The sequence below is a fragment of the Mesoplodon densirostris genome, chromosome 12, assembly GCF_025265405.1.
Source record: "Mesoplodon densirostris isolate mMesDen1 chromosome 12, mMesDen1 primary haplotype, whole genome shotgun sequence".
NCBI classification, from domain to species: domain Eukaryota; kingdom Metazoa; phylum Chordata; class Mammalia; order Artiodactyla; family Ziphiidae; genus Mesoplodon; species Mesoplodon densirostris.
In genome coordinates this window covers 49,711,984-49,731,893 of record NC_082672.1, presented here as the reverse complement: position 1 = coordinate 49,731,893, position 19,910 = coordinate 49,711,984, and the positions used below count along the sequence as shown (strand labels likewise).

Here is a 19,910-nt window from a genome sequence, read left to right as displayed (position 1 = left end):
AGACAGGCAGCTGTCTCTGGGCAGCTGACCTACAGCCAACAATGTGGCTCCCAGCATTTCTAGAGAGCCACTTTGGGAGACAACTAATTCCTACCTACCACCTTGCCCAGGAGTGCCTAAGAACACACGTGCATATGGGAGAACATCCCTCTTAGCTCAGTGCCCCAAGACGGTGAGGAAGGAAGGGGAGGCGAGTGGTTATAGTAGTGGCAGAGCCCCGTGAGTAGAGGAGTTAAACAGTGCTCATAACCTTCAGTCCCAGCTATTGGATAGAACTCTGCGGGTTATGAGTAAATACTGTTGCCGGGGCCCCACCCAACCCCCAGCAAATGCTAATTTATTAGAGCAGGGCTGGGAATGATTAGTTTTTCAAACTTCCCCGGTGACTTTAATGTGCAACCCAGGTTGGCAGGTACTGATCTAAATGAATAAACCTTTAAGAGAAGGAGCAAATATTTATCAATTAGTAAAAGTGAAATCAGGGGGACTTCCCTGGTGGCACAGTGGTTAAGAATCTGCCTGCCAATGCAGGGGTCACAGGTTTGAGCCCTGATCCGGGAAGATCCCACATGCCGCAGAGCAACTAAGCCCGTGTGCCACAATTACTGAGCCTGCGCTCTAGAGCCCACAAGCCACAACTACTGAGCCTGAGAGCCACAACTACTAAAGCCCACGCGCCTAGAGCCTGTGCTCCACAACAAGAGAAGCCACCGCAATGAGAAGACCACACGCCGCAACTAGAGAAAGCCCATGCGCAACAAAGAAGACCCAACGTAGACATAAATAAATAAAATAAAATTTTAAAAATTAAAGTTATTTAAAAAAAAATGAAATCAGGGCATGCCCCCATGACCACTTTCCCAAGAAACCTCTAATCTTTCAGTCTTGTATAAAATGCAGAGTTAAATTAAACTAGAGTAATTGCTTAGACCATTGCAAACAGGCAATAGTCATAGAGTATGAACCTATCTACAGGAAATGAAAATGCTTCAGGATCTAAACTGTGGGCATAAGGAACAACTGAGTACACTTAAAACTGCTGTAACAATAACTGAAATACACCTATTCTGAACATTTTCATTTTTAACCATTAAAAAATGTATTCCCCCTCTTCAAAATGCCATTTGTCATAACATATTATTTCTCACAGGTTATATGTAGTGAGTGCATGTGTGAGTGTGTGGATGGATGTGTGTATATGTGTGTATTTTCAGTCTATCTGAGCTCGTACATTTCTCAAATATTTTAAACAGAATTCAAAACAATTGCATTTGGGGCATATAAACTCCAAAACCTCAAAAGAATCACCCACATACTCCACACACCTGGTATCCAATTTTTATTTCTAGCCATTTCTAAATTTTCCAATGTACCAATATATCTGAATTTGATACACCACCACCCCCTGGTGGAAATCCATAGAAAAGAATCCACACGATTTAACTTGGGAACTTTAATACTGCAAGGGATGATTAAGGTCCTTTAGTACACTGGCATGCACGCTCGCTCTTTACATCTTTCTCTCTCCCAGCACAACATTCTCTGCAAACAAAATCATATGCAATAGGGACAGTGGGAGGGAGACGCAAGAGGGAAGAGATATGGGGATATATGTATACATATAGCTGATTCACTTTGTTATAAAGCAGAAACTAACACACCATTGTAAAGCAATTATACTCCAATAAAGATGTTAAAAAAGACAGCTCGCGTGCTTCCCTGGTGGCGCAGTGGTTGAGAATCCGCCTGCCGATGCAGGGGATACGGGTTCGTGTCCCGGTCCGGGAAGATCCCACATGCCGCGGAGCGGCTGGGCCCGTGAGCCGTGGCCGCTGAGCCTGTGCGTCCGGAGCCTGTGCTCCGCAATGGGAGAGGCCACAACAGTGAGAGGCCTGCGTACCACACACACAAAAAAAGACAGCTCGCCAGGCCTCGTTGGCCTCGGTGCGCTGGGGAAAGCCGTCCGGGCCCGCTGCTGACGCCGTGGCCGCGGCTGGGCCAAGGTTCCGGGCGGACCCCGCCGACTTAGGCTTCCTTACCTGAGGACCAGGAACGATGAGGACGACCCAGCAGGGCTGCTGTGAGAAGGGCCTGCCATGATGCTTGAGAAGTGCTCAAAAGGTGTCCTGGGCCGCTGTGCCCCCGAGGACCCTGCTTCCTCACCAGTGTGGGCTCTGAGGTTCCCAAACTGCTGGCCTGGAGCTCACGCCCTCCACCTGACGAGCCTCGCCCACCGGGGGCCTCTGGTCCCCGGTCCCTTCGTCCGGGCTGAAGGAGCTTGGCCTCGTCGACTGGTCTCTGTCCCCCTTGACCCAAGACTCCTTGAAAGGATTGCCAGTACTCAGCGTCTCTGTTACCTTTGCTGGGTGCTTTTTAGAAACTACGGCGGCCTTCCCACCAGGGTTCTACCCAAGCACTTGTCAGTGTTTCTGGTGGCTTCCTTGTGGCTCGTCCGCCCGTCGGTGCCTGGCCTCTGGGACACGCCTTCTCCGGGTCTCCTGTGCTCCACCCCCAGCCCGCCGCCTCTTCCACCTCCTCTGGCTCTGTCCTGGGGCCCTGCCTCTGTGCACTCACCACCCGGGGTCCCGTTGTTTGAATTACTCTCTGGGTGTTCTCTGTGCCCACTACTCTTCAACTTTTCTATTTCCATAATAAAAAGATGAAAAAAGTAAAAAAAAAAAAAAAAGATGTTAAAATCATATGCAAAAGCTCAACGAACAAAACAGCAAGAATGGACCTGTGCTGGGGGCTTTCTCTTTCCCATTCTCTTTGCCAGTTCCACATCTCCCCCCAGGATGTCTAAAATAGAACTTATCATCACTAAACATAAGCCATATCCCCAAAAAATTAAAATTAGAATTACACATATTTCTTTTTTTTTGACCCTCATGTATATATTTTCATTCACCTTTTCAATGATAGCTGTACTTTTTTTTTTTTTTTTGGCCACACCACAAGGCATGGGGGATCTTAGTTCCCCAACCAGGGATCGAACCTGTGCCCCCTGCAGTGGAAGTGTGGAGTCTTAACCAATGAACCACCCGGGAAGTCCCGATAACTATAACATAAACACCATACACATTACATCTTATTAAGGCCTACTATTTAGGCCTATATTTAAATTAGAAATATTCAAACTTAGAAATTCCCCAGTGCTAGAAAATGTCAAATAAAACAGACTATTCTCATAAAAAAATAATTACATATATTTCTCCCAAGCTTCCTTACCTCAATGAGTAGCATCTCCTTTACCATTCACTCAACCAAAAACCCTCCTAAGAATTCACAATACACATGAACAGATTAAAGACCAAGTCAAGAATCCAGATTAAATTTATTAATTCAGCAATTCCCAAACTCATTGTATCATGAGATACATTTCCACTCCTCCCCAGTACCTTTTAACAACTTGCAGAAAACTCTTTGTTTATATTTTATTCAGAATGATTGTTCCATTTTAATTAGAAAATTAGCCCTTTGGCTGCACATACTATTCAATCTTCAAAAATGCTCAGGCAAAGTCAACCATCCAACAAACCAGCTCTCAATCATTTGTGGCAGTGGAAAGTACGCCCCTTAGGTGATTGACCCCAGACCACAACTGAGTTGATGCCACATCTGTAGGCAACATCATCCCTATGTTCTACCATCAGTACCAGCTGAGAGGAAGTAGAGGTTGCCACTAGCACTAGCAGGAATCATGCTTTGTCTTCCACTAAATGGAATAAGCCTGAATTGTATGTCACTGTGTAATTTTAAAGGATTATAGTGTTCACTTGACTGCAACCTATGAGCATCATGGGCAGCTCTGCCACTGACAGTGAGTTAAGTGTTTCCATACATTATCTCCTCCTGTGGATTTATGAGCCAAAAAAAATCCCTGCAACCATGTGAATCGGCATAGATCCTTGGACACGAGATCTAAAAGAAATCTTACTGTATAGCAAGTATTTTTTAACAAAAATAGAGCTTTATGCCCTATGTCATTAGTACTAGACTTAAGTCTAGTACTAAGTTAGATTAGTACTAATCTTAAGTCTACTGATACATATTGCATCATTTCTAATTTTGAAAGCAAAGCCATATCCAATTAAACTTTCATTCAATGGAAAAGTTATTTGAATCTCTTCTGGTACTTAAATTATATTTTGATTAATAGTTTCTGGGGCCATTTGCTGTCATTTCATGCCTACAGCTTTGATTTGGGAGCAGGGGTCCTGAGGGCTTGGGCACACTCGCTCACCAGCCTGGCGGCCTCCAGAGCAGTGCCCCAGTGCATGGCTATGCCCCCACTACCGTGGCCGTAGTGATGGACCACAGGCAGCCTCTGGCTGCCCTGGGCTAAGAGCTCTTTCTCCAGCCGCACACCTGGCCTGGAGGGCCTCAAGCCCACCTTCTCCCTTATGTCACAGGCTCCATGGAGAGAGGGCTCGAGGGCACAGCATCGGGAAAGAATCCCTTTGCTAATTTCTGCATCTGGGGACAGATTCCAGTCTCCTTTTTGCCTAGTTCCACCCAGGGTTACATTGGATATACCAGGGTAAATGTATGTCAGCCCACTCCCATCTCGGATAAAATGCTTCACCCAGGGAGCCTGCACTTTGAGCACTTGACCCCTCACTGGGAAAATCTTCGGGTCTCCTGCAAGCTGCCTGCTTCCAAGGCCTGAACAGTTGACCACAATGTCGAAGGACGGGTGAAGCTCCCACAGGTCTTCTATCCGTCGGGTGAGTATCATCCCCCCGCTTCCTTTTAGCCTGGGGAGAACGAGAGACCATGAACTGAGCCATAGCAGTTTCCTGCTCAACCCCTTACAGAAGTGATGGACAGGAACTCGGAAACAAAACTGAGGAGACCGTCGAATGAGCAAATACCTCCAGAGCTTCCAGGGCCCAAGCAGGCCAAATTCTAGCTGACTGCCTCACATCCTTGGAAACCAGGGGTTCCTAAAGTTGAACCTAACTAAATAAATACCTATTTCAAAAACTCAAAGCAAACTACCTGCTTCATCCTTTTTATGTTTAATGGAGTTCCTATATCATTCTAGATGCTAAATAAATACCAGGTTAACCTGGTATTTTAAAAACCCCAAGCACTTTTTGTTCATGCCATTTATTTAGCACTTAAGTTTACTGCCTTGGGGGCTTCCCGGGGTGTGTTGGGCATGGAGGAGCAGGGGTCTACTGTGCACAGGAAGGGACCTTTGCAAGTTGGACATTTGTTATGCAGGGATGACCTGTCACATGCCTGATGTACAATCCATATTTCTGTCCAACTGCCGAGGGAGTGGCATAGGCACTGCTGTAGGTCAGGCCAAGTAGGAGAACAGAAGCTATAGGAGACAAGAGTCTGGGACCCTGCAGGGAAAGTAACAGAGAGGACTCATTAGAGGAGTGGGAAGGAAAGTGCAGGGAGAGAAGCTCAGTGTGGTTAGTGCTGTGCTCAGTGCAGGGCCCTTATCAGGGCCACAGAATAAGGCGTGGCCTGCTGGAAAGAAGGCAATGCACCAATGTTACAGGGCCCCCAGCACCGAAATGGGGCACCCCGCTTTCTGAATGTCTCCCAAGGCAGGACCATCCTGCTCCAGCTGGGATGATTTATTTAGGTAGGATGCCTGGTGAAGAGACAGGCTCAGTTGACTTATTGCCTCTGTGATTCATTTCCTGGAAGGGCAAGTACAAAGCAGCAGAATATAACTCCACTGGCCAAAGATATAAAACATGATCTGCATGGCTGATTAACCCTCAGGGGGTTTTGTTTATTTGTTTGTTCTGGGTATTCTTGGATATACTTTTTTTTTTTTTTTTTTTTTGAGAAGGGAATGATTCCTTCTGTTCTTTGAAAAATACTAACAATCTAATTTGTGGTTAAAAACTTTTTTTTTCTTTCCTGGAAATTAAAATTATTTCAGAAGGATAGAGCTTAAATTGAAGGCATTGTTGTGTGGCTTGCTGAGTGAAATGCCTGTTTTTGAGTCAGAACGCTGCAGGCTGAACACTCACATGGTGTAGAAGGGGCGTAGGAGGCAATATAACAGACCCTGGGTGTGAGGAACAAGCAGGGATTGTATGGTTCCCCAGCTGGGTCATCCCGTGGTGGAAAGTGGGTGGCAGCCTACAGAGGGAGCCCCAGGGGTCCCACGCTCTCACCACCATGCTGCCTGGCTTCCCACCTGGCCTGAAGTCCTTGCCCTAAGAGGGTTGCCTTGGGCTTAAAGGAGTCCCAGCCCTACAAAGCCTTCCTCAGGAGTAAAGGGAACGGGTGACCCTCTTCCTCCTCCACATTGGCCTTCTGCTCAGGTGCCAGGGCCTGAGGGAAGGGGGGATGACCAGTCTTACAGAGAGGAGGCCCCTGCATACTGTCTATGCAGGCCCCTCATTGGGGTTTAAGAGGAAGCATGAAGTATCAGGGACCTAGGGGGTACCAAAGCGGGAGGCGGGGCGGGGGTGGGACAGCTAGGACGAGGGTCTCCTCGTGGCTTCCCTGCAACAGACTGTGTGTACTGTGTGTACTGTCTGTCTGAGGCACTCATGTCCCCACCCACTGTCATGGTGGACATGTATATCAAACAAATGGACCTAAAAAGTCCTCCCCAGGACTCTATGGGGACAAGAGCAGCCCCTCAGACCTCTTCTCCTTGACTCTGTCACCTAAAAACAGACAGGAAGCAGCATGCTCCAAGGCACGACTCCAGCTGGCTGGTCACCAGGCCCGATGGTGTTGCAGTCGGGAGGTGGCTCCCACTGGCACAAAGAACCACTCGCTCAGGGTTATTTTAAGGAAAGTAAAACGCTGACAGCAGGCTTCCAACTAATGAGAGAAAATCAAGACTTTTCCCAGGTCTTCATCCCACAATTAGAGATTAGGCTTGAAAATAAGGTTATTATGGAAATAAGGGGCCTGTTTTCTAGAAGGTGATACTTGAACAAATTGTTCAGGTAATATATGTTCTCGTGTGAAACTGGCTGAGGGTGGCCTAAAATAAATATGCATATATTTACAGCAGAGCTCTGCCACTTATGGCTTGCCTGATAATTTCTCCTTATCTGAATTTTATTAAGATATATGATACCTCAACTACGTATCAATAGCATTAGCAATTCCAATGTTCTTTTTCCAGACATTTTTATAATATAAAGACAAAAATGCAACACCACACAACCTTGCCACTCAGAAAAGATGGTGATGCCCTGAAACTGGAATGTTGGCTGATGGGTAACTCCATCACATGATGGCTCAAATGTTCATTTATCAGCTGATATACAGTGGTTTAAATTTAGCATACCAACAGGGGTTTATGGGCCAGTGACAAGGCACAAAAGTGTAGGTTTTGTGAAACTGGCACTTTAAGAAGAAAAAAGTCCCATATAAATTGCTAAGAGATAAAAGTGAAAAGAGCACTTATAAAGCTACAAAAATATATCATGGTGCTCCCGGCATGTGCCTAACAGACTTAGGCTCCTTCCTCTGCACTCCCAATCCACCTTCATAAATTTGTATTTAACCCTCATCACATGTGTTACTGTAATTGTTAATTAACATGTATATCAATGTGCACACACATATATACACCATCATCCCCAATAGACTATGAATTCCTTAAGAAAATTGATCATATTTTATTCTTCATTTTTGACTAGCTTCTAGCACAGTGCTAGGTATACATAGAAGTTCAACAAAGAATTGTGGAATTAATTAATTATTCCAATTAATTATCCTATCTCCTACATCTGGGACCAAGCCATTGTTGCCACTGCTTACCTGAAGTCACTTTTCCAACTTTTATACAATAATTTCCATTGTTCCTATCCATCTACCAAATATACAGACTTGTGGATTGAAAGGGCCAAAGTTTCACAACCCTCAACATGCTTGCAATTTCAAGATGAAACTAAAGAGAGATTTATTGATGTGTCTTAAATAAAAATACCCTTGATGTGTTTCCTAACCAACTGGAAACAGAAAGTCCTGAAAACCAAGCCAAAATGCAAGTTCATGAAATTTGGGGCTGAACTTGGTAAGGAAGCAATTACCTAATTTAGATAAGCCCTCGCTTTTAAAGTTCTTGCTCATAACAAAATAAAATAATGGGGTTATTTTCTTTTTCACTAATGAGAAAAAAATTCAAAAATAACTTATAATAAGCCTAAGATTCTCAAAAGAACTAGAGTAAATCATATCATTTTACAGCTGGAAGCATATTCTCCAAACATCTCACTTTACGGATGAGCAAAGTAAGATACTGCTTCAACGAGGGGGTCTTACTTGTGGGGACAGAGGGACCAGATCGTGCATCAAGGTGCACAGTGAAGCAGAAGATGGATGTGTTTACTAACTTGGGTGTGACTCACTCCTTGTGACACAGTGTCTTCAGAATGTTGTACAAAGCCCTAGCCATTAATGAACAGCAAGACACAGTGCACAAGAGCTCTGAGGAACCACAGAGAAGCTATGAAGTTATTTATGGGTGTGACAGACAAAGGAAGCAGCCAAGAGCCACTTCAACTGACCTTTTCTCCAACCACGGGAGGTAGGCAGGGCCTTCACATTTGAGTGTCGTAAAAGCCTGACCGAACACATGTTGGGGGAATTTCTTCAGCTCATCCTCAGTCATCTTTCGAAATCCCAGCACCACATCAGCCCAGAATGGCACTTCCTCAGTAGGAATGCTCTGAAATATCTGCCAACTCAAACACATTAAGTGGAAAAATTTCCTGAAGTTCTATGAAATTTCTAGTGAACTCCATGTTACATTCTCTAAAGCATTTTTAAAACACACTTCTTATACCCATACAGAGAAAGAAATTATTCTTCAATTCTCTCAGGTTCAGATAACTCAGTAGCTAAATTTAAAATGTTCATGGCAGGGTGGGTGGTGCAGCATTGGAATAAGACATTTAAAAAGTTGTGTGTCTTTTAAAGATTGAATTTAACTCTCTTTTTCTAAAAAGCTCTTGCCCAGATTTTCTTTATTTACTTATGATGATGCATTTTTGAGGAAAGATTTTTCTGTTTTGCACAATGCTTTACATAAAGTGTAAGCAAACCATCAAAAGTTTAAAGGTTGGCCTCAATTCTGAACAAAATATCTAAGTTAGAACAAGCAATGGTGGTGGTGCAGGAGACAGGGCTGCAAATTATGAATTAAGTTGTAGATCATCACGTTACGTTCTTGATAAGAGAAGCCAGGAGTTGTCAGGAGAAGCCTTGTTATCGTTCAGTCATAGCTGGGGCTGATGAGGCTAGAAAGATATTAGTTGTTAACAAGAAGCCTATAACTTTGCTATCAATAGCTGCTAGGCATATGTTTGGATTTATAAGTATCGGGTTCTTTACATCAATAGGAATAAATGTTGTAAAGCATGGCTGCTCTGAAGTAGCAAGGGAAATCATTTGAGTGCTATACATGGTTGCTAATGCTATGGTAATTAATGTACTGGAATTTATATCTCTAAGTAATTCATTCTATATGGTTCCTGTGGAAGGTATAAATGTTTGCTGCAGGTCTCTATAACAGGCCCTCTTGCTGTCTCATTCTGCACACTCTCCCTGGGCTAGATTGCCCTCTTCTCTGTCTTCACCATCATACTATAGGCCAAACACTCAGAATACTACATCTCCACCCCTCTTCTCTCTCCTGAGCTCCAAAACCAGATCCAGACCCATGTTGCCTACTCTCTACTGGAGAAGTCTACCCCCATGTCTCAGACATTTACCCCATGCCCACTGCTCTTTCCTTCCCCCTTTCCCCATCCACCCAGGTGCTAACTCCAGAAACCAGAGAATCATCCTTGACCTTCTCTCCTCTCTCACCCCCTACATGCCATCAATTATCAAGTCCCATCTAATCTCCTCATAAGCATTTCTCAAATCCATCTGTTCTCTTTGCCCACTATCAACGCCTAATCTATCCCACCATCATCTCTCTTTCCACAAATCTGTTCTCCACACTGCAGACAGAATGTTTTTGAAATGCAAATACGATCAGTTACTTCACTGTGTAAATCCCTCAATGGCTTTCCATTACCCTAGACGTTTTTCAGTCCCCCCAACACACCAGAGTCACCCTAGATTCAGGTCTATGCATGTACTATTGCTTCTACCTGAATGCTGCCTCCTCTGCCCTGGACCCTATCTCTGTCCCCTTCACCTCTAGAGGGTCAGCAGACTAACCTACACTCATGTGGATGGTCTCCACTGAAACATCACTTTTTTTCTGAGTGGCTTCTCATAACTTACCAGAGCAAGTTTATTCTCCAGATAAATGCTTCCATAGCACCCTGTGCTCTTCCCTTGGTGACTCATGTCTCATATGTAACTCATTAGATTTAGGACATTCCCTACAGAACATAAGCTACATGAGGGTAGCACCATGTCTGTCTTTCCTAAAAAGTCACTCAACACATATTTATTGAGCATCTACTATATGCCAAGCAATATGTACTAAGTTGCTCATTTCTATTTCCCTAATTCCTAGAAGAGTACCTGATACTGGTGAATGCTGAGAAAATTGTTTTGAAGGAATAAATAGAAGAATAAAGTTTATACTTATGCCAAGGTGCATAGGACATTTGTGCCCTTATCTTCACTTGACTGATTCAAATACTTTTTGGAAGCAAGTGGGATAAAAATCATTCATATGAGGAAAATACATAACTCTTTTTTAGAATGGCTTAAAGTACATTCCTTTTAATATCCTCAATAGTGGCAAAGTCTTGCTCTTGAAAGGACATTTGAACCTTGGACACAACTGTTTCCAAAAATTACTGAGATCTGATGTTTGTGAATTAAACTGGGTCGTGTTGGGTTTGGACAAAAAGTGTGACCATAAATCAATGACAACGATGTTTCTATGTGGCTTATCAACTGGCTCTGGAGACAGTTACAGGTTCAATCCATCTTCAGAAGGTAGAGAAGTCAAGTTGCTCCTTTGGGTAGGGACTTTGAGAAATTAGTGATATCAATATCGTTTGGTGTTTGTGATGGTGAGGGAGAGCAAGAAGAGGAATAGGGTAGAAATCTGCCTGATGCAGGTACATTCACCAGTAGAAAATGTCAGCAGACAGCCTGAACTCAAAAGAGGAGACAGGACAATATTTTTTTAAACAGCACAAAAGATGCAGTGGTTTTGAGAACTTAGTAAAAGGCAGGCATTCCTGTTCTTCAGAAGGCTGTAGGGCATAGTTGTGTTATCACATAGAATAACACAGACAATGTATGTGGTATGTCATAAATTAGAAGTGATAGCATGGTTAGTGATTTCTGTTTGAGAAGATATAGAAAGGTATTGTCATATTTTAAGTGCCAGTTTGTGTTAGAAATGTTTAATATTTTAAACTCTTTTATTTAATTTTGCATTTCTTCTGAAATTGGATGTGAAAAATCAAATGAAGCTTGCTAACCATTTCAGAAATATTTTTTCCCAAATGGCACTTTAAAAGGTAACTTTAGTGACCTATAAAATTTGCTTTTTTGGAACACTTCATTCTCCATGGGCACCAAATAAGAAAGATGTGCCTGTGCCTTGGGCCTCTGCACCCATTCCCATATCAATCACACCTGTTTGCATTCCATCAGCCCCCATCAGCCTCATATAACCCAAACTCAGTGTTTACCTGCTATATGTTTTTTTAGCCATATTTGTAAATCACTGCATAGTCCCTGAGGAAACTCAAAATAGCATTTGTGATGAGAAACTATAATGGTTGTTTATTGTTTAAAAGTCTAATGCTATAACTTGTCTTTCTTGAGTTCTTTGGAGTAAAGCCTAAAATGTTCTTCTCAATCCTCCTACATCTAGTTCAGCACTCTGCTCACAGCAGGTACTCAGTAATATTTTCTGTTGAACTCTAAAGTCTGTTAAGATCACTCTAAATTCTAAAATAACTTCAGATTTCCTCTCTTACCCAGACACCAGGAGAACACCAGCATCTTCAGCTTCTGCAGAATTGGCAATTGCAAACAGGTGATCAAAGGTCTCTTTAAACCACTGCTTCTGCTTGTGAATGGGTGTGTCTGTGATGGTGGAGAAAAGCAAAGCAGAACAGAAAGGAAAATAATGACAATGACCATCTTCAGAGAAGCTCCTTCCTACAAACTGGGAAAAACTCAAGAGGCAGGAAGGAACAATTAGATAAAGTACCACATTGTGGCGGAGGATCTGTCAGCCACCAGAGTTTTGAATGTTGACACTTTCTGTCAGGGTCGGTTCATATAATTATTAATCAACAGAGGGGAAATCAACCAATGAGGGAAAAATCTAACATGTGGGCCAGCTGGAAAGGGAGTATTGGCCTTTGGCACTAGGCATATTCCAGAGGTCCTTGAAAGGTCCATAACCAATCTGAGCCAAGGTAGCCAATCTGGCTGAGGCATCCAGCTGGCCACACAGTCGAGATGATAGGAGAAAGAACCCAGGGCCTCTTTGCTGAGGGCTGAAAACATGGCAGGAGATAAGGGGAGATCTGTGGGGCCCAGATCAACCAGGTCGAAGAACAGACTGAACATCAGTGGGAAGCCAAGATTGCTCACCCTTCTGATACAAGGCAACAAGGCCTGCATTGTGGAACTGAGCTCCCTACAGCCCCATCCAAGGCTGCCATTACCTCCATCCCCCTCCATTCCATGGAATCATAGACCAGCTTGGAGTAGCATTCCTGGGGTCACCAGGGGGTGTGCAGGGACCACACCTCTCTGTCAGAGTTCTGTGGACCAGTGCCCCCTATCCCCCAGGCATCCCTGCCTGTGTACAAGAGATTGGACCTGGACATAGCTCTGGAAGGGTTCCAGGCCTGCCAGGGAGAAAATACGGGTCAGGGTTCAAGCCCCAAAATAATAGTGTCCAGTGTAGGTACAGAGAGCAAGCATGACACAGAAGCACTGACAAATCCAACTGTGGATGAAGTATTTGGCCGTGTGACCCCTGTGGGAAGGTCATGAGAGAGAGTCCAGGGTCAGGCCAGGGACTGGGGAACAGTAATCCTGAGGGGCTGCTACAGAGGAGATGGGGGAACTGAGCAGAGAGGATACTGGGTCAGCTTTGCTTGGAGAGATGTCCCTAGAGCTCATGGTAGAGATGAAAAGCCCCTGGAGGCATCCTGCTTCCAGGTGAATGAGGGCATTTCAGTAGCAGGTTTGAAAGCAATTCACTTGTTCAGGAGCCAGTAAATATGTCTTTAGTAGTGGATCTGTGCTGTTGTCTTTAAACATATGCCCGTGTGAACTCAACACTCCCAAAATTGCAGACTGGGTCTAGTGGTTTACAAATAAGGAGGAAATAAATAATAAACTGCAAAGAACTAAATTAGACCTCATATGGATTATACCCCAACAATCTAAGGCAGTGTACGAGGCTGTATTGAAATGCACACCCCCGTTCCCACTCCAAACCTTAAAAAACAAAATAGTGTGGGTTTCCCTGGTGGCGCAGTGGTTGAGAGTCTGCCTGCTGATGCAGGGGACACGGGTTCGTGCCCCGGTCCAGGAAGATCCCACATGCCACGGAGCGGCTGGGCCCGTGAGCCATGGCCGCTGAGCCTGTGCATCTGGAGCCTGTGCTCCGCAACAGGAGAGGCCACAACAGTGAGAGGCCCGCGTACCGCAAAAAAAAAAAAAAAAAATAGTGACTGCTATTCACACACTGCAAAAGTCACCCCAAAAGAAGAGACAATCCCAGTTCAACAGTGGGTAAAGCAAGCCTGGGACCTAATTCATGTTCAAGTGCTGGTAAAAGAAAACTGTAGCCAGAGTAGCGGTAATAACAATAGCAAGGGCTGACATAGCATTTACTATGTCCAGGCACTGTTCTAAATGCTTTACATGTATTAACTCATTTAATCCTCACAACAAACCTATGGGACAGTATGGTCCCCATATGGTATTGACATTTATGGGCACAGAAGATTTTCGTCACTGGGGCTGGTCTGAAAGAAGCCCAGAGAGAAAACCAAAGTCTATCTAGCAGCGCCAGAGAGAAAGACCCTGATCCAGGGGCCCCAATCACCCAGCCAAAGGGTGAGCTGGGCCTCAGTGGCCTGAATGAACTCTCAGGTGAGCCTCCTTATTTGAAGATGATTCCATGACTATCAGGCAGGCTTCTCACCATTCACCTGGGCCTGATGCATACAAGGGGATGCCTGAGAGATGGACACAAGGACTCTGGTCACAAGAAAGGTGTCTAGTGTGAACTAGCATTCTGCAAACACACCAGGCTCCTGTGCTTGTTTCCTGCAAGGCAGCTCCCAAGAGGTACACTAGCATCACGGGTGCTGACAAAGCCAAGTTCCTGGACTGCAATAGTGAGGCCACTGCCCTCCCCACCCTGGCAGGAAATGGGTTTATCCTCTGTAGGTGAAGCAGGGGGTGTCTCTGGACTAGGAAAACACCAAGTGCAGGCGAAGGCAGGAATACCCTAGTAAAAACAAGAGCGTTAAGGAAACATGTGCAAACCACATGCTGAGACCTCAGACCTCTTCTCCTCCTCCTTCTAGAATGCTGCCAGCCAGGCCTTCACCCACCCCAGCCAGGGGACTGGAAGCCTCTTCTCTGGGGAACATGACTTGCCCAAGAAGAAAGACTTAAATATAATGACATCAGAGGTTCTGCAACCAAACAGCACTCCCATCTCACTCCAGTGAGCCTCAAGGCAACAAGCCCTATGCAAGGACCCAGAAACTCCCATTAGCTGTTTAGGATCTTGCTCTTAAAGGTCAACAGACAGGTAAAGATAACCACATGGCCAAGGAAAACCTGTAACATGAAAAATGAGCACATTAAATTAAAAAAACACAACTTGGGGCTTCCCTGGTGGCGCAGTGGTTGGGAGTCCGCCTGTCGATGCGGGGGGCACGTGCCCCGGTCCGGGAGGATCCCACGTGCCATGGAGCGGCCGGGCCCGTGAGCCATGGTCGCTGAGCCTGCGCATGCAGAGCCTGTGCTCCGCAGCAGGAGAGGCCACGACAGTGAGAGGCCCGCGTACCGCAAAAAAAAAACAACAACAAAAAAAACACAACTTGGAGACAACAGAAACTATGCAGGGAGGAAAAACTTTTAAAACTATTACTAGTGTTTTCAGAAAGATAAGATATTGCAACCATAGAACACAAATAGTATAACAAAGGGAAATTCAGAGAATAAAAGTGATCTTTGGAATATTAAAAATGCTACGGTAGAAATAATAAATCCAACAGCAAGGCGAAAAGAAAAAATTGAGAAAATCTCCCAGAAAGTAAAATAGAAAGAGAAAAAGATAGAAATAGGAAGGGGAAAAAATTGAGCCAATGGGAGGACTCGTCCAGGAAGCCCAGCAAAACAGCAATTCCGGACAGAAGGGCAGAAACGGCAGGAGGGAGGAATCAGCCATTGGGTAACTCAGAGATTGCATCTTGAACTGGAGACATGAGTTTCCAGATTAAATGCGCAGGGCAATTTTCAAAGTCCAGATTGCTGGTTTTTTGTAATAACTTATAATCATTTGACTGCTTAAACTATGTCCATGTATAACTTTGATACAAAAATAAAAACTAAAATTAAAGGGGAGAAAGGAGAGTGGAAATGAGGAAGTGAAGACACTGAGTATAAACTTCATTAGCTGCAAAGTGATTTTGTTTCCTATTTAATGCTATTTCCTCCTCTTCCCATTTCGTATGAAGAATACAGAATGGAAAGGACGCATGAAAGTGTTCTTAAAAATCAATGCATTGGGACTTCCCTGGTGGTGCAGTGGTTAAGAATCTGCCTGCCAATGCAGGGGACACAGGTTCAAGCCCTGGTCTGGGAAGATCCCACATGCCACGGAGCAACTAAGCCCGTGTGCCACAACTACTGAGCTTGCACTTCAGAGCCCTCGACCCACAACTACTGAGCCCACGTGCCACAACTACTGAAGCCTGGGCGCCTGGAGCCCGTGCTCCGCAACAAGAGAAGCCACCGCAATGAGAAGCTTGCACAATGCAATGGAGAGTAGCCCCGTTGGTGGCAACTAGAGAAAGCCCGCGTACAGCAACAAAGACCCAACGCAGCCAAAAATAAATAAATAAACTAATTAATTAATTAATTATTTTAAAAATCAATGCATTTTTAGTCCTGAATACATATTGACTGTTTTTAAACTGGCTTAGAAGTGAGGATAATGTTAGCCCCATTACAAGTATTTTCTGACTTGATGGTCACTACTGGTATCAGTAGAAAGACTTCGAGTTACCAGTTACCAACTTTGGTAGCCATTGGTGCTGTTTACCAAATACCCTGGCTGTCTACCTTCTGGGAGCCTTACAGAATTGCACTTCCTGGCCTCCTTCTGAAGGGTGGGAGCATGTGACTAGCACTAGCCAATGAGCTGTCACCAGAAGTGATGAATGTTTCTTCCTGGCCATGAACCTTTCATTGCTAAGGCAAGACCCCTCAGAGCTCTCAATCCCCCAGCTACAGGTACTGACCACATTCAAGGCTCTGGCTGCTTCATCAGCTTAGACCCCTGAGTGATGAACAGAACCCTTGCTGATGCTCAATCAACATACAGTATGAGCAAGAAATAAACCTTTGCTTTTTAAGCTGCTAAGATTTGAAGGTTCTTTCTGTCTTGCTGCATAACTGAGCCTTTCCTAACAGATGAACCAACAAGATGTCAAAAGGGCACATTACACTTACGTGAACATCCAGCTGTCTTTGTCAACAGAATTCCACCAATGCCATTCTATCTAACGTCCATCATATCTGACAGAGGAGCAGAAATCTCTTTCTCACCTGGATAAACAGGAGGAATAAGCATTCCGGCTGCCACATCACTCGTGGTCTCGGGAGAGAACTTCTCTGAAATGACTGTAATGGAGCATCGTGGGATCAGTTTGGAGATGCACACAGCGGTGGAGAGCCCCGTCACACCAGCTCCCACAGCTGCAATCCGTACTGTACTCATGGGCCTGTGAGGAGGCACAGCGTGAGCTACAAAGCTTGTTTCAAGAGTTATTCCATCCAGTACAAAGCTTGGCCCTGAAGGTTCTTTCCTTAGGTCCACAGCCTCTCCAAATATGACCTTTCTTGCCGGCATTTCTCATGAGATAAAGAGAGCTCCCCATAAGCCCTCTTTCCATTAAATGTCAGGGTACGGACAACAAGGTCTCCATGGAATTTAGACATTAGTCCCAAACCTGCCTGGAGTTGCCTTTAGAACAAAGGACAGCTGAGTAAGTCTGCCCTTGGGGGTGGATTTCTACTCATTCCTAAATGATTTTCCCTGTGGACACGGCCTAGGGAAGGTTGGTGAAATAAGCGAGGTGGACAAGAGCAGCAGAGCTGCTGCATCTGCTCCCAGAAACCTCCTGAGAAGCAGCCACTGAGAGGGCACGACCCAGACCCAGGGGCAATTTAGAACTCAGCCGTTCCTGTTTACAAACTGCTTTTTAATTTTAACAATGTGACACAAAGTCTGAACAACGGAACTCAGCATCTCTCCTGATCTTCACTCTAACTGGAAACCCACTCCTCCCACAAAAACCCCTGTCCTGAAACCCCATCCTCTGAGAGCAGGCTTTCCAGGTAAGGAGGCTGGATTCCTTCGTGGACTCGACTTCTGATTCCGTAACCTGGGGAGCTAACCATGGTCTCCTCGCCTCCACGCCCTCATCTGTAAACCAGGCCAGGTGAATCCTTTATTAGATCCTGTGGGTGGTAAAGGACACAGATGCACTGAGGTTGTCTTGTAAAGGGAGCTTCTTCTGAGAGTCCATATGGAAATGCAGGAGACAGACATCCAGGGGTCTGGGCTGGGCATCCTGAGACCGGCACCCAGGGTGGAAACCAGAGGGTTGATGAGGGTTCAACACTCTCCCTCCGCCTTACCTCTGAGCACCAGGAGTCCACTGAGCCCTCTCCACTGTCAGCTCCCGTGTCCCCCCATGCTTCCCTGCTTATCTTTCCACTTCTGGTTCCAGCTAACTTCCCCTAATAGGTCTCAGGTGGAAACTCCAGAGAGAGAAAATGCAATTAGTCCAACTGGTCATCACCATCCCTATTAAACAAAGCTCTAGCCCCAGCCCAGCTTGTTGGGCTGACAGAGCCTATAAATCTGCCCTTGGCACAGGTGCCCTTCCTTGTCCAGTCAGCAATAGCCAGGGCATCAGGTCACGTGGTACAAATCATGGCCACCTGCATGTAAAATTCATCTTTTCTCAGGAGGGAGTGGCATGGTTCGCTCCACTGAGTACAGCAAAGGCAGTCAGCGCTCACTTCCGTCTCTGAAGATCTCTGGCACTGAGATATTGTAAAGTCTTCCAAAGTGGTTTAGTGTGTGTTATTTCCATTTCTCAAGCAGTATACAGTTTCCTCAGCCATAATTTTATCTGACTGCTCCCCAGTGGGCTGGCTAGCTGAGAAGGAACAGGATTGCCAGGGCAGAGGGAAGAGAAGGGAAGGGTCCAGGGCAAGGAGCAGACCAGTGGATGGGGGGCAAGCTTGAGGAGCATAGTCCTGTGCGTGGCCCCTAGAAGTAGAAAGCAGACACCTATCCCCTTACCGGCTTTCCTATTTCACAAGGCCTCCCCTTCCCAGCAACTTTCTCAAAATAGCTCAAATAAATTAAGTTGAAAGGGAAAGTAACCTGTGGCTGAGAATATCCAGCTACCAGGGAAAAGAAAAGTGACCCAGCAAAGTGGGTACATTCTGGTCCAGTGACCTGTTAATCTCTGTCACCTGATCCCACTTAGACACACCCCCCAAACTCGTGGAGTAGGTCCAGAACCACCCCTGAGCAGAAAGCAGGAGCATTCAAGTACCTGTCTCTGAAAAGGCAGCCTTGGAACCCACGGAAGGCTCTGGCACCAAAACTTGTTTTCCCAGTGAGTGGTTGGTCTAGTGTCCTGAGAGACAGAAAAAGCAAAACTGCTTCCCATTGGGGGATTTATTAAGGACATTCCCTCTAATCTTAATCTCCATTGGCCCACATGCCTCTGTCTCTGTCACTTATTACCCTGGAGAAAGGAGCGATTGACCTCATCTCGTCCGTGGAGCTGCAGCCTGCTGATCTCCGGAAGCCGGTCCATGCTTGGCAGCCCTCGCTTCTCTTTCTGGTTTACAAACCCTCTGTCTTGCCACACATCTGGGATTTCTCCAACTGATTTGTAAGCGTGGTAAATAAGGGGTGAACCTGTCCAACTTCCAGCATGTTCCATCCAGAAGCAGACACGTTTTCCTCATTTGGCTGCCCGGAGTTAGCGGCCCTCTCCTGTAGGTGCCTGGCTCTGCTGAGTCAGCTGATGGGGGTGGGAGTGGGGTTCGGTGAGGGCAGAATAATATTGTTGATCACTAAGACGATGACCTGATTGCAGCTGGAAAAAATGATTCAGGAATTAATCTAGGATAAGAATCAAATGATTCTTTAGCCCACATATTCAAATATTTGCTGAGTGTCCACTGTGTGGTAGACACTTTACAGTCAGTGAGTCTGTTTATGGGGAAGCAGTTTGAAGTATCAGAATAATGATAATAATATTGTAACTAATATGTATTTAACATTAACCCTGTGCCAGACACATTCATGATACCATGTAACACAATCACCCTATGAGGTAGGTACTATTATTATTACTCCCACTCTATAAATGAGCAAATTGAGGCTCCAAAAGACTAAGGACAGGCCCAAAGTCTCTTAAGTGGCAAAGCTTCATCTGAGTGTTAGATTCCAAGGCTCAAAGTCTTAACTAAAGCATGTACTTTGGTGTCAGGAGACCTGTCTGTTTTATTTTGAACAAGTCACCTTGCTTCTGAGTTTCCGTTTCCCCATTTGAAAATTGGAAATGAACTAATTTTGTGAGCACCTGCTGAATTAAGATGTGTAAAATTCCTTCTACAAATAACAAATGCTGGAGAGGGTGTGGAAAAAGAAGTACCCTCTTACACTGTTGCTGGTAATGTAA

General features: G+C 45.1%; 1 protein-coding gene across 1 annotated transcript; it reads right to left on the bottom strand.

Annotated features, from left to right (window-relative positions):
• Positions 1 to 4,130: 4,130 nt before the first annotated feature.
• DDO (D-aspartate oxidase) lies at positions 4,131 to 18,852 on the bottom strand. The gene is made up of 5 exons (XM_060115103.1): positions 18,771 to 18,852; positions 16,744 to 16,919; positions 11,907 to 12,015; positions 8,511 to 8,687; positions 4,131 to 4,757 (listed from the first exon to the last, which is right to left on the bottom strand). Exons 2-5 carry the CDS (start codon positions 16,913 to 16,915, stop codon positions 4,190 to 4,192), a joined length of 1,026 nt encoding a protein of 341 aa, XP_059971086.1. The 5' UTR covers positions 16,916 to 16,919; positions 18,771 to 18,852; the 3' UTR covers positions 4,131 to 4,189.
• Between the last annotated feature and the right edge of the window lie 1,058 nt (positions 18,853 to 19,910).